The sequence below is a fragment of the Benincasa hispida genome, chromosome 4, assembly GCF_027475165.1.
Source record: "Benincasa hispida cultivar pf3 chromosome 4, pf3_genome.v1.1, whole genome shotgun sequence".
Taxonomy (NCBI): Eukaryota; Viridiplantae; Streptophyta; class Magnoliopsida; order Cucurbitales; family Cucurbitaceae; genus Benincasa; species Benincasa hispida.
Genome location: NC_143481.1, coordinates 31609994 through 31633565, shown reverse-complemented (window position 1 = coordinate 31633565; position 23572 = coordinate 31609994). Strand labels below are relative to the sequence as shown.

At 30.7% G+C, this 23572-nt stretch overlaps 1 protein-coding gene and 1 pseudogene across 1 annotated transcript; one reads left to right on the top strand and one right to left on the bottom strand.

Annotated features, from left to right (window-relative positions):
* Positions 1–8614: 8614 nt before the first annotated feature.
* Positions 8615–9248, bottom strand: LOC120076159 (peroxisomal targeting signal type 2 receptor pseudogene; annotated as a pseudogene).
* Positions 9249–11092: 1844 nt separating this feature from the next.
* On the top strand, positions 11093–12869 carry LOC150036640 (wee1-like protein kinase). The gene is made up of 6 exons (XM_090313193.1): positions 11093–11285; positions 11541–11621; positions 11719–11863; positions 12031–12109; positions 12290–12463; positions 12630–12869. The coding sequence occupies exons 1-6, from the start codon at positions 11093–11095 to the stop codon at positions 12867–12869; spliced, it is 912 nt and encodes a 303-aa protein (XP_090169319.1).
* Positions 12870–23572: the final 10703 nt, after the last annotated feature.

Sequence of the window (23572 nt, the reverse complement as noted above, 5' to 3'; positions counted from 1 at the left end):
TTCTTATTTTTAAGTAAAGTGATAATTGATGAAGACATGTTGAAAAACAAATAAACCAACGACCGTTTTAATTATCTTTGCCTTAACCCATCACATAAAACATCCAATTAGTTTAGTAAAACAAAGCAATCATAGAACCCTAAATAGATTATTGATTGATTTTGCAATGATACTTTAGAGGTTTAGGACAATAACCACGGAAGGGTGATCAACTATCCCTCTCATGAATTGAGACTATCTCAACTAATTACTAATTCCAGAATAACTCGTATTCATATAGCTTTTAGCTACCGTTAAATTGGTAAAGGATTCGTTAGTTCATTTAATTCATCCTGTAAGTATGACCTTTTCATTTTCGAATTTTTGAGGTACGCTTCAACAGGCTACCGTTAAAAAAGACAACTGTTGAAAATTAACCTAAGAAATCCTATCCATATGAGGAGTTTGCATTGTTCCAAAACCTATAATCAGGCCCTCCGAAGGGATGGTCGCTCTACGACGACACGTAGGTAGATCATAAGAATCTCATGGTGCAACCTAATGAAGGAGACCGTGGGATACTTGACACGTGACCTTCTCCCACTTACTCTAAACATTTCTCCTATTTACCTTGATATTGATCCATGCAAACACTTTTTGAAGGGAGGCCGCACCCAGGACGACACGAATCCAAACATGGATCTCATGGTGTGAACTCTTAGGGATGTGAAAGCGTAAAAATGATATATCTCATATACCATTTTTCACCCACTAAAATGTTCTAAAATTATTTTAGGATTTTGTTATACTTAGCTAAATTCCAGCTAATGAATCTAAGTTTATGCCTATTATAACTCTTCTAATAAGATCTTTATACTAAAGTTCTAGGTCTATTAAACCATTTAATTTACCTAGTGACATTGCATGCTAGTTGGACCTCAGTTAATTCAACTTAGGTTCCGATCCAGTTCCTAGTTAGGAGGTATTACGTAAACCATTAACTTAAGGGCTAGTTGCATAAATAGAATTTAAGCCCAAAATAATAGAATATGTAGTACAAGGCTAAAATAATTGCATATATAGATAAAAAAAAATGGTAAAAGACTAAAAAAACCATGCATAGCCACCATTTTTTTCGTTTCTCCCCGGTTTTCTCAAATTAAAAGCTATCACTGATAGCAGCTATCAGTGATGACCACTGATAGGTTCTATCAACTACTATCGTTGATAGCTTCTATCAATTACTATTGATGATAGTTGCTATCAACGATAGCTTTCAATCTTAGAAAAATTAATACAATCTTGAAATATTAACTTTTAATTTGCTATCAATTATTATTAGCTATCATTGATTCACTTTCATCAATTGAAATCAACGTTGAAATATTACTACTTAAGGCTATCAGTGACTATCAATGATAGATTTATAAATAGTGATCAATTTTGAAAGAAGACCAACAATTTTGATTACCATAGTAGTTATCACTAATAATCTTTTATCATGGCTATCACTGATAGCAACTATCAGTCATTATCACTGATAGACTTTCATCAATTAGAATCAACCTTGAAATATTAACACTTAAGGCTATTAATGATAGATTTCTATAACTAGTTATCACATTTGAAAAAAACTCTATATATAGATATCGCTTAAGTTTTATCACCGATATCACTAACATTACTCATATTGTGGTTATCAGTGATAACTTCTTTCACTGATAACATCACTAATAAGATGCTATCAATGATCTCACTGATATCATGCTATCAGTGATAGTTCTCTATCACTGATAACGTGCTATCAGTAATAGCTTCTATCACCGATAACGTGTTATCGGATAACTTCTATCATCGATAACATGCGATTAGTATTAGCTCCTATCATTGGTAACATGCTATTAGTAGTAACTTCTATCAATCATAACCACTAAACACCTTTTTTCCCTTTTCTTGTCCTTCCCAAACATTTATAAGTCTCTTTTCTTTTCGATGATAGCTTCTATCACTGATAAACATTCTATTAGTGATAACTTCTAGGCATTCCACTTACATTTTAGTTCGAGATTCAACTTTATTAATTAAATTCACTAAGTTGGCTACCAATGATAGATTTCTACAAGGGGCTATTAACTACAAAAATATAATCAAAGATTAAGCTATCAATGATAGAAAATATTAGTGGCTATCACTGATAGACTTTCATTTGCTATTTATATTTATTATTTGTTATAATAATCAAACTTGATGATTGGCTTGTTGGTGTTAAGTCACTTATGAATTGAATACTTTCAAGTCATGCGTATGGAACTCAGCCTCATAATTCTTATGAAAAAAAAGGGGAAGAAGAAAAAATTCAAATAAAGGAAAGAAAAAATTTAAAAATAAGAGAAAGAGAAGAAACAAAAATTGAAGAAAAAGTAAGAAAATTAAATAGAAAAATGAAAGAAAAACTAAAAAAGAAAGAGAAAGAGAAGAAGCAAAAAATCAGAGAAAGACAAGAAAATAAAATAATAAAAAAAAGATAAGGGAAGAAGCAAAAATCGGAGAAATGGAAGAAAATAAAAATTAAAAAAAGGAATAAGTAAGAGCTGAAGAAAGAAAATAATAAAAGGAATAATAAAAAACTAAAGAAATAAAAGAATATTAAAAAAATGAAAAAAAAAATAAAGGAAAAAAGAAGGAAATGAAAGAAAATAAAAAAATAAAGGAAAGAAGAAAAAATCGGATAAAGAAAAGAATAAAAAAAAAAAGAAGAAGCAAAAACTAAGAAAGAAAATAAAATAGAAAAATGAAAATAGGGAGAAAAGAAGCAAAAATCAAAGAAGAGAAATAAAATAAAAAGACTAAAAAAAAGTTGTACAACAAAATAAGACAAGAGAGGGCGAAATTGGAAATTAAAAAAAAATCAAAAATTGACTAGTCAACTCATCCATATTTGCAAATATTTTAAAAATGTAATATATTTTTAGATTTTTTCTCTTATTCTACTATGCATTACAAATATCCTTAACTTAAATACCTCAATTCTAGATAGATGTATCGGTTGAGTTCCCTTATAACTTTAATCCTATTTGTCCTACTTAGTTAATTTTAAAATTATTTTAAAAGTAACTAAGTAAGTATTTTAATCTAATTAGAAATGTGATATTACGTCTAGTTAATTGTAAATAATTTAAAATTAATATGTTTGTCCTAAGATCCTTTGTTTGCATGCAACTCTTTGTTATAGGTTAATGGTTGTTAATCATTAATTTTTATAACTAATACAAATTTTAATGATTAGTCATAAAACATGTTCACTATGATTTTAATTAATTAACAATCACATTCTAATTAAAAAATTAAACTGTATTGCAAGCACTTCATGACTTTGATATAATCATTATATTAAGTTATGGATGTGTCATGCTCAATGCATATTGATTTTCAATTAAATATAATATTTACATGCTACTATGAAAATCAACCAAGCATATTCATATACAATAATAAATATAACTAATTATATTTTCTAATTAATGTCATGCAACATGCTTTTCCAATTTCATATATTTAACATATCACATACATTAAATAAACTTTGAAATTATAAATCATGCATTTCACAACATATATTGTAACACTTACCTTGCAAATCTAAGGCCAAATATTGTCAAAAAAAAAAAACATTCAATTGCAAACCATAATATTCCTAATGTAGTAAATCCTACTAAAACAATGAAAAATAAATAATAGAAAAAAATTAAATGACCAAATTGATAATACGATTTGGCTCTTATACAAGGGATGAAAACCCTAAGTCACATTCGAAGCCAAAACACATGACCATTTCCTTTTGCCATATTGACATTTAAAAATAAACCAATTTTGCATTGGAATAAAAAGTACTATCGATTAAGCATGCAGTTCCCAAAAAGACTGATTATAGGAATAAACTCTACCTTGCAAACCTTTTGACAATTCTATATACTATGGAGAATTGTGGGATTCTTTTTTTTTTTTCTTTCTTTTCTTAGGAAGAAGAAAATGAGCGTCTTCTCCCTCCCTCTTCAAAACAGAACTGTTTAGAAAGAGGGATGGTGAGAGGGGGAGAGAAAAACGTGGGATTGATCCCATGTTTTCTAGTAACTTTCTTAAAATGGGGAGTACATTTATTTAGTTTAAATAAAATAAAATAAAATAAAATTTATTAATTAAATCATATTTAATTAAATGGTCATTTAAATCATATGTAAATGATTTTCTCTCACATAACCTATAATTTTAATATGCATCTAATGTACATTAAATTTAACCGATAGTTTAAATTTAATCAATTTAATTAAATTCAAAATTAAATTAAATTAAATTAAATTAAATAATTAAATAATTAATTCTTCAATTAATTAATCATCCAACTAAATATTACATATTTAATTTAATTTCTCATTTGAATCATATTAAAAATATTTTTCTCATTTAACCTATAGTTTTAATGCGCATCCAATGTACATTAATTTTAACCTATAGTTTTCAATATGAATCTTATTCGTATTAAATTAATACTTAAGCTCATTTCAAATATTTCGTTCTCTCATTTATTAATTTTGAATCATATCCAAAATTAATAATAAAGTCTAAAATTGAACTTTATATTAAAATGTATCAACCTACATTAAAAAAATCCAAATTATGAATTTGAATATTTCAAATTCAATTTAATGAAAAATTACCTTAATACCCTTTATAAGTTAGGAAAGGGACCTAATGGACCTACAAATCAAAAGCTGGCTAAACTCATTAACTAAATTAATCAATATTCGTTAATTATGAGTACACTTCACAAAGACCCACAATTACACTTTTCTCACTACAGATATGTTCCTGTGTCCATGGATATAGACCAATAACAGCAAGTTAGTCTTTCACAAGTGTTCGTAACACAACCTGGATCGAATTACCATTTTACCCCTAGGTTACCTCTACATCCTTAAGTACCAGTGCTCCTCTAATGAACAACTTGTTTATTGTCCAACCATTACAGAAACCCCTTTGAGGCCAGTGAGAGGGTATGATCCTTTATTCAAATCTCGAAGACACCATTTAAGGGAACATCATCTACATATCTCAAAGTTGGGTAGGAGTAAAATCCATCTTGTATGATTATGTTCCCAACTACCTACTTGGTCTTATCCCTAAAATGGTAGGCATATTGAGTCAGCGAACTGGCCACTCTCACCCATACAAATCAAAGGAAAATCTTTCTTGAACAGAAGTTCATAATATACTCAGGAGTAAAACTAAGCTGCCTAGGTCATCCTATTGAAATAAAAACCTAACTAATCAACGAAGTTACATCTAGTGGTTACTATTTCACATTTCGGTCTTGTACAAATTCATTGCACAGGATACCCCCACTTGCGTGTCTCCTACACGAACACGTTGGATCATTGCGTTTATATTAAATACAAAGTGGATCGTATCCATAGTATTATGAAGATAAGGTACCCAATCTTATCCATATACTATAGACATTTTAGGCTGTATCTTAAACATTGATCCTTATATGTCTCTACATATAGTTCAAGACTCATAAGACAACCTAGGATGTTAGTTTATTGGATTTTAGGGTTAATAAGATAAAATTAAATAAAACATCAATAACACTTATTGATAACAACATTAATAACTATTTATTAATAATGGTTATTTAATACATTCACTATCTACAAGGTTTAGAGCATAAAACCTAACAGGTCTATTGACTGAAATTAAGAATTAGCTAGCGATCAAATTTTGTGAATACTTGATTCCATTAGAGATTTCATATATTTTACTTTTTTTTTTTTTTACCTTCAACTATTTTAATTTTTAACCTAATACTTTTACAACTCATCCTACATTTTTTTAAAAAAATAAAATTTCCATGTCACACCATTAAATGACCTATTGTCAAAAAACAAAATATGTTTGGATAGCTTTTAAGTTTTATATTTTTTAGAAAAAAATTCATCCAATATATATAATTATAAAATTATATATTTTTTTCTTTTGAATTTTTTTCAAAAATTATATTGATTAAACATTATCAATATTTTAAACGTATTAATTAATTACACATCAAATGAACAAGAATAGATATATCAACAATAAAATATTATGTTTTGTTAGAGCAAATTATATAGGAGAATAAGAAGGGAAAATTGTATGGAGTAGCAAAGTAAATCAGTGTATTTGCACCTGTAGCTTCCCTTTTTGAACTTTGCAACTATAGCAAAGAAGAGATAAATTTAAAATGGAAGCAGTTTCATGGATGTTTTGTTGAGTTCTGTTTTATTGGAAAAAAGTGGAACGATTTCATAATTATTTAAAATTAATTAAGAAATGTTGATATCAATGATTGAAAGTGAGTATTAAATAAAAAATTAATGTAAATCTCGAAATCTAGGGACCAAATTAAAACAAAACACAAATCTCAATGGTAAAATTGCAATATTTTGAAATTTAGAGACAAAATTGGAATCAAACTCAAAACTTAAGAACTAAATATGTAATATTTTGAAACCTAGGGACCAAATAGAAACTAGATCTCATATCTACAGACTTAAAAGGTATTTTTTTCCACATTTTTTCTGGTGTGACAAAAGTGAAGTGAGCCTTCTCTATAGTCTCTTGAAAATACATAAGGTAACTTTTCGAAAATAGAAAAATAAAGAAAACTATTTGCACAAAATAGCAAAATTTTAATCTTATTTCATGAAGACTGATAAAGGCCAATAGAAGTTTATCAGTGTCTATCACTCATAGAAACTGATAGAAGTCTATTATTGACAGACGCCGATAGCAGTCTATTAGTGCTTATCAATGTCTATCAGTGTTTTTTTTTTTTTTTTTTTTTTTGTAAATAGTTTGATATTTTTTCTATCTGTGAAAATTTTCCACTAAAATACTCGTAATATATAATTGCTGCCCAATTTATTTTTCTCTCTTGTTTAATTTTTAGTTGAACCATATGCTCTAAAGATTCAAAGTTTTCGTAAAAACGAACATAACATCAATTGACATAAAATTTATATAATTGATCTCAAGGTCATATGGAAATCAGATAACAATCAATATCAAATAAAAATCGAATAGTAATCAATCTCATTAAGAATCAACATCAAATAGTAATTAGGTAGTAATTGATATCATTAACAATTGGTATCAGATATTATTCAGATATCAATTAGATATCAATCAGTATCATTGAAAAACATATAACAATCCGTACCAGATAACAATTAGACAATAATTAGATAACAAATTATATTATTAGCGATTAATATTAGAAAACAATCATATCAAATAGCAATCATATAGAAATCATTATCAAATAGCATTAAGGATCATTAAGAATCGATGTAAAAAAGTAATCAGACAACAATCTAATAGCAATCATATAACAATCAACATCAAATAAAAATCAGACAGCAATCAGTGTTAAATAGCAATCAGATAACAATTTCGATGTTGATAAAAATGTTGGGGAAGCATTTGACAATGTTATTATGGTAGCGTTGATTGCCACTGCGAGAAAAGCTTCATCCATTAGTGGGGCTTTGGAAATTGTTACTAAGTGAATTTCATAGACGAAATGGTTTACATACAGAGAATGTAGTGGGGATTTGTTTAATTTCAATTGTAGGCAATGTTTGAAACGTGTGGTTGAAAATTTACAATTTTATTGTCGTGTACCAATGATGTGATAGCAATCAGATAGCAATTAGTATAAGATAATAATCAGATAACAATTATATGGCAATTAGATAACAATCACATAGTAATCAGATAGGAATCACAACATATATTTGATTTCAGTACTTTCTATTATAATCATATGGCCTATCATATGATTATAATTAGATAGAAAATTATATTATTAATCTCTTTATATAAAGAAAATGTTGTAAAATGCTACAAATGGTCTGATCTTGACCATTCATGTGGAGACATGCGAGCAGGGGTATCTTATACAAAGAGTTTGTATAAGACCGGACCGCAAGATGATTAATCTCTTTATATAACGTCGTTAATAATTGAGACTTACATTTCTTTTAAAGGTTTGCATACTCTACCCTCGTTCATTCTTTTAAAGAAGCATGCTGTAATTTATAGTTGATGCATAATAATTTATATTTAGATTGTAATTGTTTTGTTCTTTCTCAATGGGATTTGGAACGATCTGCTTCTGCTCACTAGATCTCTATGTTTAGATTTCCTTCATCTCTATGGTACTCGAAGTGCCAGAGAAAATTCTAGGGTATCAATTCAATGAATAATTTCATCAAGTCATTTAAACGTCCGACGAACTTTTATTTCTTTCGAATTACATGAGCCTAGAAACTAATTTATCAATTCAAGAATTTTAGGCTTTAATGTCGATTAGAAAAAGTGAAATCGGATGTATAATGTCAGTTTTAAACAAAAAAAAAAGGGATCTTTGATGTCGGTTTTAAACCGACATTGAAGATGGGCTTTAATGTTGGTTTTAAACCGACATTAAAGGTCTAATTTATTTTTTTTCTTACTTTATTAAAAAATCTCTTTCATTTTTCAACTCTTGCACTTATCTCTCTTACCCAAACCCTTTCATTTCTCTCTTACCCAAACCCTATCTCTCCTTGGCCGTGCGAATCAGGGTGTCGGTCGTCTGTTCGTGGTTGTCCGTTGTCCGTCCGTCAGTCTCCATCACGTTTGGGTCTCTCCTAGTCGTGGGTCTCTCCATGGTGGAGTCTGGTTCTCGCACATCCCAAATGCGAATGGTGCAATCACCAGAGGCGGAAGTAAAGACATCTCCGTGACGAGGGTTCTAGACGGAGAAATAGACGCAATAGGCATGCTCTTTGAATGTTCTGACACTGGTGGGCGGTCTAGGGTCCAAAGCTTGGTGGTATCATCCCAGGAGGAAGTAAAAAAGAAGTCGAATGAATGAGGTTGTAGTCAGCAGAGTGAACCTACCGAGTATATTCGTGGAAGGAACGAATGGGATTAGATGTGGGAGGAAGAGCGAGGTTGTAAAGCTTGACAGAGCCATCGACGATGGCGGCAACGAGAAGGGAGTCGTGAGATTCGGACCAAGAGACGTCGTAGACTCCATCGGTGGTGTCGAAGGCGATGTGCTCGAATATGGTACCGGCGGGATTGAGATCGAGGACGTGAAGGCGACCATTGCCAAGGATTCCGAAATTTTAAGTGGTGGCAACGGCAATGCGGGATTCGTAGAAGGGGGTAAACTTGACGGGCATGATTGAGGAGTGAGGAGCACCTCTCTCTCTCTTTCTCTCTAAAGTCTGATCTCGCCCTCTCAGTTAGTTCGAAGCTACGCATCTCTTTTTTAATCCCTTTATCCAACTACAAATTGCCCATTCTATGCTCAAGTCAATATCGTGGTTCTTCTTTTCAGCAACATGGTGAGTTTGTTTGTAGCTTGTTTCTGGTTTGATTTTTTTGCTCAATCTTTTGACTTTAAACATGGGGTTAGTTCAATATTATGGCTCCAAAACTCCTTAAATTAAATTTTTAACTTTGGAAAAGAGAATCTTCTACTACTGTGTAATGCTAGTAAAGGAGTTGATGTATGGTTGTGGTGGTGGTAATTAATAAAGAGCCCTATGTGAATTGTGAAATGCATTATGTTGTTCAGCTTTTAGATTTTGGTGAGATTTTTTTTTTAATTATGATTATTATTAGGTTAAGTAGAATATATAGAAAGCATATGTGGATCAAAATAATGAAAGCCAAGAAGAAAATTGAATTGTTTATGGCATGCATAATAGTTTGGTAATGTTAGTGCATTTACTATTTTCTGTTATAATTTATTGTTTGTTTTTAATTTCTTTTTATACATACTCTCAAAATTGTACACAAATTCAATTCATTTTGCAAATTAATCAAAAGAGTTATGGTAATTCCCTTTGACTTTGTCAATGGCTAATGTTCCTCCTCCTTCCTTTTGTACATTTCATTGATTTATGAATCTATGAATTGTTGTGATTCTACTTTTTTTAAGAAACAAAAACAAGAATGATAGCACATGATTTTGCCATCTCATATATCTTTCCCTACTCTCTGTTTTTTTTTTTCCCTTTGGTGTACTTTGGAGGACGGATGTTCGCGATTTTTAGTGGAGGGTTGAATTAAGGATGGGATAGGAGGCTGTTTTTATAGGAGGGATTTTGATTGCTTGAATTGAAGTATCAGTTGTCGAAGTATTAGTTTGTTATCCGATCTGGTCCTGATACTGAGGTTTTCTTGCTAGATATTTGAAGCCCGAGCCTGTTTACAAGCCTCAAGTGAGTATCCTTTAGCTTGTCTTGAGTATTGGATTTGTTTTTATATCTAAAGTTGCTACTCTCTCTTGTTTACAAGCGTCAAGTGAGTATCCCTTGTGCACATTCCCAATAAAAACAGTTAGTTGAATATGAATTCTGATAACATTTTCACTTTCAATCATTTGTCTTAAACCTTTTTTGTTTGGGTATTTTTTAGGTGTTTGGACGGTGTTTAGAACCACTCGGAAGGTGTTTGTGTCTTAAACATTTTCACATTCCAAATAATTTTCACTTTTGGAGGCCTACCAGTGTCTTTACTCTTTAGGTGAGGCCCTAAAAGCTTCTGTTGTTCCTCCGACTCAAGCATTTTGTTTCCAGAGAAGATTAATACTGTTAAAACTAAGAGAAAAATACATGGTAAGTTGACGATCTTGAACTTTTATCTCAGTTAATTAACTGTATTGAGTGGGATTGATATAAGAAATCAGATGATCACGTGCAAATGATATACGCTTAATTGTAATCATGTTAAGCTGAACTTTCCAAATCAATAATGGTAAATGGTTAATCACTTGCAACTAATGAGAATTAGTGTCAGAGTCATTGATCAATATGGGGACATTGATCTGAAATATTTTCGGGACTTCAAAATCTGACAGCCTTGTATTCGTTTATGAAATTAGTGATTTAAGTTGTTCGAACAATGTAATGTAATAGTTTTCTTCATTTAATATTAATTTTGGCACAGAAAGTGTTTTAGTACATCCTCTGAGTTCGAGTTTATCTAGCTTGAACAAGTTGTGGAACTTGGAAATGACATGTTTGGATCAGATGATGTGGATATGGAGAAAGAGACAATGGCAATGCCAAAGAAACGAAACTATGTTTCTCAATCTACAGTTTCTCTACGCTGTCGAGTTATGCCTTCTCCTTGCATGAAGAACCCATACTTGAAAGATGCTTCAGATGTAGGCGTAGACCCATTTGGTAATCAAAGAACAAAATGTGCAGGTACAGTTCACTTAGTTCTTAATGACATCAAAAGTAATAAAACATTTTTTTGAAATCGTTTCTTCTTTGTTTTATCCATTGTTGTATTTTCCTTTAATATCGTTTCTTGTAAGTTTGAGCATTAGATTCTTTTTGTTATATCAATGAAAGATCTTGTTTCTTTTAAAAAAAAAACATTTTTTTGAAATCGTCTTTTGCAGTATGATAGATTTTTCTGGGAAATGAATTAGTTTTGTGTTTTTCAATTTTGTGTAGGATTTTTTCCTGCGCCGACCAGTTCGACGACTTCCATCCCGAAGAGAAGGCCTAGAAGTTATCCTTCTTCAACTAGTGGATGTTCAACATTTTCTTTGCACTCTCTTTGCCACCACCACTCTTGTTTACATATAAGAGAATGTAGGATGGAGCTTGGGATATGGCATTCCCACTGTAGGCCTTGCAATAGCTATTCTCATATTTGCTGCAGGCACACCCTTTTACAGGCACAAGCTCCCCATTGGAAGCCTTTTCATCAGGATGGCTAAGGTCATTGTAGCTACTGCTTGGAATTGGAGGCAGCCCCTTCCTTATGACCCTCGGTAACTCTATGAGCTTCAGCTTGAGGAGTACACTAAGTAAGGAACTTTCAGGATTGATTCCACTCCATCCTTGAGGTTACTATCTCTAAAATTAGAATCACTTGCATTAGCAGCTAAATTATTGTTGTTACGTACCTGTTAACATCACTGTGTTTGTTTGTGTTCAGATCCAAACATAGTCACACAATGATCAAAATTAGGAAAGATACATTGACACGAGCTATTTTAGGTGAAATCAAAAGAAAAGTACAGAGATTTATATGCAAAGTGAATAAAAAGACCAATTTGTATAAATTAGAGTAGTTTTATTAAGTTAGAACTTGGTTCTGAAGTGTTTATGGATGTAGAACATCTTGGGGTTACTGAATTGGCATAGGTACATTATGGGAGGTTCAATGAAATTGTATTTCTTCACTGCATATGCAGGTTCCTCAACAAGGCTGCCATAAGAACGGGCTCAACTCATCCATGGAAGCTATGCTCAGTGACTCAAGTGGAGGAGACAAAATAGATGTTGAGAATGATCCCAATTCTGATAAGCACATTCATTCCAAGCACAATGTTGCCACAGGCACAGACCCTTTTCATCAAGCAAGGCAGGTCTCTCGACCGAAGCGTCGGTAGCCACTTTCAAATCCTTCTTGAAAGTTGAACTGCTTTTGTTACCATCTCCATGCTAGTCAGTGTCATCATCTACGACAGGTTTGCTAAAACTGGTAACTCTTGAAATTCATGGCTTCTCTGCTGACAATGAAACTACAAACAGATTGCAAAGGCATTGCTCTTTGTACACGAGAACGGAGTAGCTCATTTAGATGTGAAACCTGACAATATTTATGTAAAAAATGGTGTCTTTAAACTTGGTGATTTTGGGTGTGTTACCCTTCTTGATAAGAGCCTACCGATTGAGAAGGGTGATGCACACTATATGCCTCAAGAAATTCTGAATGAAAGATATGATTATCTTGACAAAGTTGATATTTCTCCTTGGAGCTGTTATTTATGAGATTGTCCAAAGATCCACATTACCAGAAGCGCATTTCACGAACCTTAAGGAGGGAAAATTGCCACTCCTTCCTGGTCATTCATTACAATTTCAAAACTTAATCAAGGTACTGATTACTAATGTCGTATTTTGTTTTCTCTTCATTTCTACTGACTATGCCTTTTGGCGTGGACTCATCCTCTGGTGAACCTTATGGTGGAATCTGGTCATTATATACTTACCCATGTTTGCATTTCTTCCCACTAGTTTTACTTTCCACTAAAAATGTAAAAAGTTGTCATTGTCAAAAGGTCAAAACTTATGCCACCTAAAGTAAAACTGTACAAAGTTGCATCCCTACCTTCCAAAAGACAAAAGGAAGCTGCATTTATTTTTTCCCCTTAGAAGTAACACCCGTTTATGACTCATGGGTACTATTTATTTCTATTTGGACCATATTGGATTAGAATGTAACACCCGTTTATGATTCATGGATACTATTTATTTGTAATTTAGATTTGATTCAAGGTGCTCGAGTTTGTAGGTCACACTATGGTAGTTTATAGGTTATTCATGCACTATGGTAGTCTTTGTGACACCTTTTGAGATTTGAAGTATATTGTGAGCTAAATTTGCTTATTGATGTATGTGTTCTTGAATATTCATTTTTTTGGGAATTCTGATAGTTCTGTTGAGAACAAGTGGTTGTGAAATATTTTTGGGAGTGTGTTTCTTTGAACAGGTTCAAGGTCAATTTTTTATTTTGTTGTGGTTGCATCGTTATGCTGCCGAAAATTTTCCATCGTCTTCGTATCTCATATCTAGGTAACCAAGCTTCTATTCTTCAAGATCTTGAAAAAGAAGATTCTCTCATTTATTCAACTATTGAGTTTTCTTGTTTTGCAAATGCAACAAAGAAGTAAATATTTGGTATCGCAACCTCTTTATGCTTTTTCTTGGGGAACTTTAGATCCAACACATTAACTACAAGAATTTTGCCTTGAATGTACCATTTATGCACATTCCCAATAAACACGGTTAGTTGAATATGAATTCTTATCACATTTTCACTTTCAATTCTTTGTCTTAAACTTTTTTTGTTTGTGATCCTTTGAACAACAGTGGTCAGACAAATATGCCTATAACCAGACACTGCTGAAGCTAGGGGGTTGGTTTAAGAAGAATTATGAAGGGATCCATACTTACCAAGTGGAGAGAGACAGTGATCTCATGATGTTTGTATTACTTGTAATTTGTGTTTTCAAGGCCTAAATTATTGTACGGCCTTTTAAATTATAATTTTATAACAGAATTTGCGGATTAAATGTAATAGATTTACAATCCATACATGAATTATTTGTCATAGCCACAACGTTCAATGATGATGTGTCATGTTATACTTTTTGACAAAAAAAATGGATTCGACAACGTAATTTTAAAAAAAAAAAAACGGACAGATTCGGACTTCAATGTCGGTTCATAATTTAAAAAATAAAACAGAGGCTTTAATGTCGGTTGGAAATTTCATTGAAGGTCTTTAATGTCAGTTGCAATCGACATTAAAGACCTTTAATGTCGGTTGAAATCGACATTGAAGACTGTGTTATTGAAGCCCTTTAATGTCGGTTTAAAATCGACATTAAAGGGCTTAATAACATTATCTTTAATGTTGGTTTAAAACCGACATTAAAGCCCGAATTTCTTCTAGTGTATGTGTTGTCTCTCTCAAGATCAATCTTTTCTCATTCATGGCAATATAATCAATTACCAATTTCGTGCAACCAATCACAAAACATGGAATTAAGGAAAGTCATGATCAATTCCTATTATTCTCCTACCTATTTTCGTGATAGTCAAATAGTAGTTCAAAATTATATGGATCTATGATCAAGCACCTGGAGCATGTTGATATCTCCGGTGGATTAAATAAAATTTTGTTCCTTCCTTAATTGCAATAGTGGAAGTACAGGTTGAATCCACAAGGAACCTTTGTATTTCTCAGTTAGAATGCTTATGATCTCGAGGTAACCAGGAGGGGTTGATTTGATTTGAGTACAATAAAAGTAAATGTGCATGAAAGTAAATAATGTGAATAGAGAGTTGTAGGAAATTGTATTGATGAAAGGCCTAACTTAGGTTTGTTTCGAAATTTCCAAATTTAGTCTACTTGATCATAGAACATGAAAGCTCAATTTGAATTCCTGATTGTACTAAGCCAAGTTAATTAGAAATGCTATTTAATCGACCTAATTAACTAGTTAGCCCAAAGTGAATAGATGAAACAAATGCTAACCAAAATGGCCTAATCGCATTAAGATCCAGAGTAATGCTAAGTTTAATATTTAACCAGAAACACCGTAATTAAACAATCGAGTTGATTTCCTCTAGATTGATTACACAATGCTAATTGTCGTCAATAATCTAAACATTTGCTTCTTAGTAATTGACATACAATTATATGTCACATATTATATTATATGCTAATCAAAAGCCTTTAACCATGCCATCTAAGAGAAATTTATCAGACAATCCAAAGATAATATGATAGTTTAGCAATTGAATTAAGAAGAAAAACAAGAAAACAAGAACAAAATCAGTTGATGAAGAATAATTCTCACAAGTTCAACTAAAATAAAAAGGGAAAATCTCCTAGAAACCCAAGGTAGATCTATTAACCTTAGCCAATAATCATCCTCCTAATCATTGGAAAAAAGCTCCCAAGCATTAATACAGACCAAAGAGGAAAATCATTGAAGATTAGAGTAGAGAGAATTATATGGTGGCTTGATAATTAACTAGAGAGAATTATATGGTGGCTTGATAATTAACCTAAAATGACAAACTGATATTTAATAAAAATCGTGGTAGCGCCACGATGCTTTAACCCTTTTCCTAAGCATCGTGGAGCACCGTGCTTCGTGCGCGCGTGCATGATTTTACTTCTCTCAAATTTCGGAGAGCTGCAATGCAACAGGATAGTGCCACAACACTCAATGCATAAGAGTCTTCTGGAAATAGCATTGTGTCAAGTGCTAAGGTAGCGCTGCGATGCTCCATGCCTACACAACTATTGGAAATGGCGTGACACTGCCCTCAGTATTTTCGTAATTTCACATCTTCTTTCTCAGTTGATGCATTTTAGCTCTATTTTGGTCCATTTTAACTCATCTTTGACCTTAATGCTTGATTCTATTTCTTTGATGTCCGAAACTTGTAAAATGAAAAAATAAACACATAAAACCAATGAACAATCTCGAATTAAGTGGAGCAAGATAGCACATTTTCGGTGCTATCAATCTAGTCGAATTATAACTCTTTCAAATAAATAATTCAGTCTCACATAATGTGGCCAGAGGACAACTATTTATACAATAAAATTGAAATTCACTTTGTAGTCAATCCAATCCATAAAATATAATTTACAAGAAATTGAATTAATCACATGATCATTTAGTGACACACTAGAATTGAAAGATCATAACTATTCATGCTCACAAAACTCATTCTTTTAACCAAGAATTTCGGCTATACAGAAAATTAAGAGGTAAAGGGAAAGAGATAACTATCAATGAAAAACATACGTCAAGCCTTCAATTTGCACCTTCAGACTCAAAGATCGCCTTCATTAGCTCCTTTCACTTTCTAGCCTGACACTTGGAAGCTATTAGTCACTTCTTTAGTGCTTGTTTATTACTAAACAAGTGACTGATAATATATCAAAACTAAAATATAGAAAACTTAAAAAAAGTATAAAAACTCATCGAGTGAGATCGTCAAGGAAGGCACAAATTACAAAGAAAGAAGATAGGAAGGATCCATGGCGGGAAATCTCCTTTGATCTTTGGTCGGGCCAAAGCTTTTAGTTTATATTACTTTACTGATTCAAGACCGAAGATATTCTCTTTCTTTTTATTTACATCAAGATGAAAGATAATATAAAATTTAACACTCCCTTTTATTTTTCATCTTATTAGTTTTTCTGTGAGTTGCCGCCAAAATAAACGTTTAAAGTCAGCTTTCCTTCTATTTTTAGAAATTTCATATATTTTACTTTTTTTACTTTCAACTATTTTATTTTTTTTTAACCTAATACTTTTACAACTCATCCTACTTTTTTATAAAATAAAATTTCTTTGTCATACCATTCAATGACTGAGATTTTTTTGGAGTACTTTATTCTACTTGTTCACACTATCAATTTACCTTCATAAATATTTGTAAACCCCACATTAACGTTAATAGATCCTACGCTAGTTTTAAAAGCATATTGACACGACATACAATAAGTCGAGGTAGTATGAAAAATTACTATATTATCATAGTAACTGAAATTTTCCCATTGAATGATCAATTGTAAAATGGATAAAGTGACCATTTGCATCTTTTTTTTTTTTTTTAAATGACACTGTTAGCAAATATAACTCAATGCTAAAGAATTTAGAGATATAGCAAAACTTTAGATCCAACTTTCGAAATCTATCAGTGATAGGATATATCGCTAATAGAACTTTAGATCCAACTTTTGAAGACTATATCACTATTTTTTTAGTGTTCCCCATTATGGAGAGTCGAAGTCGAGGTCATGAAATTCTATTTGGGGATCGGGTCTCTGCGGGAAAAATTTCTCCATTTTTTTTTAATTTTTAGTTATTTTTATTTAAAATCAATTAATCTTTGATATTTATATTGAAGTAAATATTTTAGGTAACAAGTTATTTTTATTGTTGTATTATTTATTTAAATTAATAATAAAAAATATTTTCACATTTCCTTATTTTAAATTTAATAAAAAGTTAAATTAATTATATTATGAAAAGAAATTAAAAGAAAAGTAAAAAAAATATAAAAACAGTAGCTTGTTTTACATATATATATATATATACAATCACATATACATAAATATATATAAATAAATATATATATTACGTATATTATAAAATAATAATAAAAATATTTGAGGCGGGGATACTTTCCTTGTCTCCACCTTGTCCCCAGTTCATGAACTCGTTTTGTATCCCTAGTTTGACCCCATTCCTGGTCAAACGGGGGATTTCCTGCAGGACTTGACTCCGCGAGAATTTTTGCCAGCCCTATGTAGCAACACTCTTATAATTGCTAGCAAAGGTGATGTTAAGAAATATGGTATATTGCAAAGGTTTTTGAAACAGTTGGAATAAAATTTGTAAACCCTTTCAATATCCAAATTTATAGAACAACTTTTTGTTTGGTTTATGGCAACATATATTACAATTCATAGCAACATTTTCGATGGTTTATATAATAAAGGTTAGAAGCTACATATTGCAACAATATAAAAAAACGGTGGATGCAATTGTAACATTTCTAAAAGATCTTTTGCAACGATTTTGTCATACATTTTACACTTACTTAATCTTTACATACAGATTTTTTTTTACCAATTACAATAATTCTTAATAATATATTGCAATAGTTCAAACTAACATTTGTAACACTTTTACTAATTGTTTTAAGTACATATTTTTTATGACAAACTAATAAAATATTATCCAATATTTACTTTATCAAATTTAAGATCGGTTCAAGTGACTCCTTTGAACTTGACGTCGTATATTTTGATAATTATTTCTTCGATCCTATAAATAAATTAAAAAAAATATTATTATTACAAGATAGATATAAAAAGCAACGAAATAAACTAAATTAAATGGAGTTGAGCACCCAACAAAATAGTTACTCTTGAAAAATATACTATATTTACTATTAAGAAAGAATTAGGTGACTCAAAGCTTTAATTACCATGGTGTTTGCAATTGAACAAATACATCAAATTTGATAGCCACTTTAATTGAGGAGGAAAGTTCTACGTGAATAAGATAACACACCAAGTCTCCCTCTACATTTAAAGCATATACAAGCTAATTACAGAAGGATCTCAAAGAGAATATTTAGATAAATGACTAACTCAAAGAAGTTTTGTCAAGCAGTGGATCACTACATTTGGTGAATCTTAGTCACGCATTTCAAAACTAATCTAAACCTAAAATATAGAGTATCCAAAGATTATAGACTAATTTTACAATGAAGTTCAAAAAGGTCAGAGACTTAAAAACTCACACTAAAGGAGCTCAAAAGTTTCGTGTCTCGCGCTTCTATAGAAGTGTTGTCGGTAGAAGGCCGTAAAAAAAAGGATAAGTTACTACTGAAGAGCCCGTAACTGGAGAAGAATGATCCCAAATAGGGCTTTAGGAATATATAGAGGAGAAAAGAAATTATTGGTGATGAGTAATAAGTAGATAAGTCGATTATCTAAACTATGTTGACACAATCTTAGCATCCTCATCCTTTAATCCATTCCAAATTATTATTAACTAAATCTTGTGAATCACATTCAATAAGGTTACTAAGTACATTTACCTATTCACTCGAGTCCACATCATGACCAACAGTAGAATTGAGAAAAATTGTTTGTTGAGCTTTCAAGATGGTACCACCAAATCTGGCTTTTAGCATCTCTACTTGAGTAGCCTTTGTGGGAGACAGCAAACTAGTCATCTTTGGTGGTGGAGTTTTGAGTTGGGTTAGTTTAGAATCACCATAGGATTTCTTTTTTTGAACAACGGTAGAAGGTTTAAAAATGGTTGTAACTTTGCTTGAAAGAACCTCGGGGTTTGGAGAATGATGCGCTATGTATCTTCGTTTTGTTTGCATCATCTTCATCTTGTAAATGCTTCCTGAGAGAGAATATAAGAGGAAGATGAGAAACAAAATAAAACCCATAGATCTCACACATTAAAGAAAATTAACGAGAACCATAATAGGTTGCTTTCAACGCTATTTATTACTAAAATAAATGATCCTAAGCTAGATGTTACTTACTATATGTACAATTCTTTTTTAAAGTAGTTTAGGAGTCAAGAATGTTTTGCGTTTTACAACAAAAGAGCTAAGATAGCAATTGAAAAAAACCTTATAGAAATTGAAAAAATGGTATTAAATGGTATTTGAACTCGTAATTGAATTAATTTGACTGGGATATCAAAATGGACTTGCGTACACATTTGGCATAGAATGAACTGTAAAATTAAAATGGTTAAAAAGTAAAAAAATGTAATATTTAACTCCAACAAACCCAACTTCATTCTCAATGAATTTGAGGAATGTTTAGGTTGGAGTATGTTTCAACTCATTAGAGATGTCTACCACATGGCAGGTTTTGTTTTTTAAAAAATTTATTTTTTAAAATTTTTTCTTCTTAGGTTAAAAATGGAAGAGTATGGGATTAGGTGCAGCCGAATCATTGGTCTACGAGAAAAATTGACATCTCTACTACCAACATTCGTTTAATGGAAGATTAACATTACAAAATACAATGCATGAAAAAAAAAAAAAAAAAAAAGATCGTACACGCATTGATTATGAAAACCAAAATACAAAAAATTTAGAAAAAGCAAAAAGAACTCACGAAGAGAGATGGTTAGATTTTTTATATTACTTTACCTCTTCAAGATATTTTCTACTATCAATATTCGTTTGATGGAAGGTTAACATTAAAAAAAAATACAAGACATCAAAAAGATCATAAACACATTGATTGTAAAAACCAAAATGCAAAACACTTAGAAAAGGGAGATGAAACTCACGGAGAGATGAGATCGTCAAATGAGGGCACAAACTATGAAGAAAGAAGATAAGGAATGATTGTGGCTGGCGCCAATTCTCCTTTCATATTTGGTTTTTTTTATATTATTTAAATCACAATGGAATATTATATAAAATGTAACCCCCCCTTTTATTTTTCTTTTTCTTAGTTTTTTTATTTTGATTTGCCGCCAAAATTTTAATTTAAAGTCGATTATCTAATAGGATTCCTATCAATGATAGGATATCACTTATATTTTACAATTGACTAAACTCATTTTCTTTCCTACTCTAAATCCATTTAGAAGTTTCAGATAAAAAATCAAATAATTATCGAACAAGGCTTGGATTTTGATTTTAAATTTTTGGTTTCCAATTTCAAAAAACAAAATATGTTTGGATAGCTTTCACGTTTTATATTTTTATATTAAAAAAAATCATCCAGTATACATAATTATAAAATTATAATTTTTTTCTTTTGAACGTTTCTTTTAAAAATTTATATTGATTAAACATTATCAAGATTTTAAATGTATTAGTTAATCACAAATCAAATGAATAAAAATAAATATATCAACAATAAAATAGTTATCAAATAAGGCTTGGATAAATATCTTTTTGGTCTCTAGGTTTTGCGTCTAGTTTCTATTTAGTCTTTAGATTTCATAATGTTACAAATTTAGTTATTAAGTTTTGAGTTTGGTTTCAATTTAGTTCCTAGGTTTCAAAATATTACAATTTTATCGTTGACATTTGAGTTTTATTTCAATTTGGTCTCTAGGTTTTAAGATTTACACTTTTAACTTCGATTTTTCACTAAATACTCATTTATCATGGTTAGTGTTAATGTATGTTAAGAGTTTATTTTTAAATATAATAATTGAAATTAATTAAGTTTCGCTATTTTTCATCACTATTAAAATTAAGTTCAAAATTTCAATTCATAATTATTTAAAATTAATTAAGAAATGTTGACATCAATGATTGAAAGTGAGTATTAAATGAAAAATTGATGTAAAAAATGTAAAATCTTGAAACCTAAGAACCAAATTGAAACAAAACTGAAATCTCAATGGTAAAACTACAAAAGATCATTAACGCATTGGTTATATATCAAAACCACAAAATTTTAAAAGGAAAAAAGCTTTTAGAAATTGGAAATCTGATTTTAAATGGTACATGAACCCTTAATTGAATTAATTTGATTGGAGGGTCAAATGGTGACAATGAACTTGCGGACATTTGGTTTTTTTATATTGTGTAGAATGAGTTGTAAAATTAGTCGAACATGGTTAAACACTAAAAAGAAAGAAAAAAAAACAAGTAATTCTTAACCCCGGCAATCCCAACTTCATTCTAAAGGGATTTGAAAGAGGGTTTAGGTTGTAGACTCGTAGTATGTTTCTACCGATTAGAGATGACAATAACTTCTCAATTATCTTCCTTTTCGACATTCAATTTCATTCTCCATCTCCACGAAATTATTCAGATTTTTTAAAACTTGTGGGTAAGAAAAGGAGATGTGTAGCCTTTACCCCTTCTTTATGGGACAAATAGACATCTCTACCACCATATTTGTTTAGTACTCGCATTGATAATATATCAAAACTAAAATACAGAAAACTTAGAAAACGCATAAAAACTCACCGAGAGAGATCGTCAAGGCACAAATTTTGATCTTTGGTTGTGCCAAAGCTTTTAGTTTATATTACTTTACCACTTCAAGACCGAAGATATTCTCTTTCTTTTTATTTAAATCAAGATGAAAGATAATATAAAATTTAACACTCCCTTTTATTTTCTATCTTATTAGTTTTCCTATGAGTTGCGGCCAATATAAAGGTATAAAGTCGTCTTTCCTTCTATTTTTAGGTATTTCATATATTTTACCTTTTTTACTTTCAACTATTTTATTATTTTTTTTAACCTAATACTTTTACAACTCATCCTACTTTTATATAAAATAAAATTTCTTTTTCATACCATTCAATGACTGAAAATTTTCTTGAAGTACTTTATTCTACTTGTTCACACCATAAATTTGCCTTTGTAAATATTTGTAAACACCACATTAGTGTTAGTAGATCCCATTCTAGTTTTAGAAGTGCATTGACGTGGCATACAATAAGTAGAGGTAGTATGAAAAATTGTCATACTATCATAGTATATGAAAATTTCCCATTGAATAATCAATTGTCAAATACATTATTACACACTACGAACACGTTTACCCTAGGAGAAACGTTATAAATCAATGACAATCTATTTGTTGTTATTTACCCGTGGTCTGCAATCATAATGAAATGTTCAGCCTACTTCCAAGTATGTAATCGAAGAACACAATCTGATTGAAGCGCAAAAGGTGATCAATCTACTTGCGTTTCAAAGTTACATGGGATCTACTAGCCAATATCGTTATCATTACCATTATTGTTACTATTACCGTATGAGAAGTATGAATCTGTCACATTTATTGGTAACGTAGTTGTTACTGTTTGATTTATAACGGTAACGACAATGGTAAATGTGGTAGATTCATAATTCTAAATAAACATGATAAAAAACAATCCAATTATGTGTGAGATTTGTGGCCCATTATGATTGATCTATCATTGAATCATAAAGTGACCAATTATAAATGTGGGAGATTCATAATTATAAATAAATGTGATCAAAGCTTAAGGACATTGTTGAAACTTGAATGTCCATGAATATTTTTAAAAGACGGTATAAAGTTCAAGAATATTTTCTATAATTTAGCATTTTATCATTAAAAGTCTAAACCAATAATTGTATCAAATGAAACCTTTCAAAGATAAAAGAGTGCAAAAGAGGAGAGTAAAATCTTCTCAAATTTCTCTATTCACCAAATGAGGCCACATATATATACACGTGTATCAACCTAAAATTGAGAAATAAAAGGAATCTAAACCAAATACAAACGAATTAACAAATACAAACCAATTAACAATTTGCAAAACTAAACCAAATACAAACTAATTAACAACTGGCAAATTCACAACAAATTCAAATTGATTAGTTCTAATACTCCCCTGAAGATGGACAGTGAATATCCAAAACACCCATCTTGGATAATAAAGAAA

What these genes read in the sequence shown, in the direction of transcription:
- LOC150036640 (XM_090313193.1), top strand. Translation starts at nt 11,093, where the DNA reads ATGTTTGGATCAGATGATGTGGATATGGAGAAAGAGACAATGGCAATG. An exon ending in TCCTTCTTCAACTAGTGGAT is followed by an intron (nt 11,622 to 11,718) that starts GTTCAACATTTT and finishes TTCCCACTGTAG; the next exon opens with GCCTTGCAATAGCTATTCTC. An exon ending in CCCCTTCCTTATGACCCTCG is followed by an intron (nt 11,864 to 12,030) that starts GTAACTCTATGA and finishes GTTTGTGTTCAG; the next exon opens with ATCCAAACATAGTCACACAA.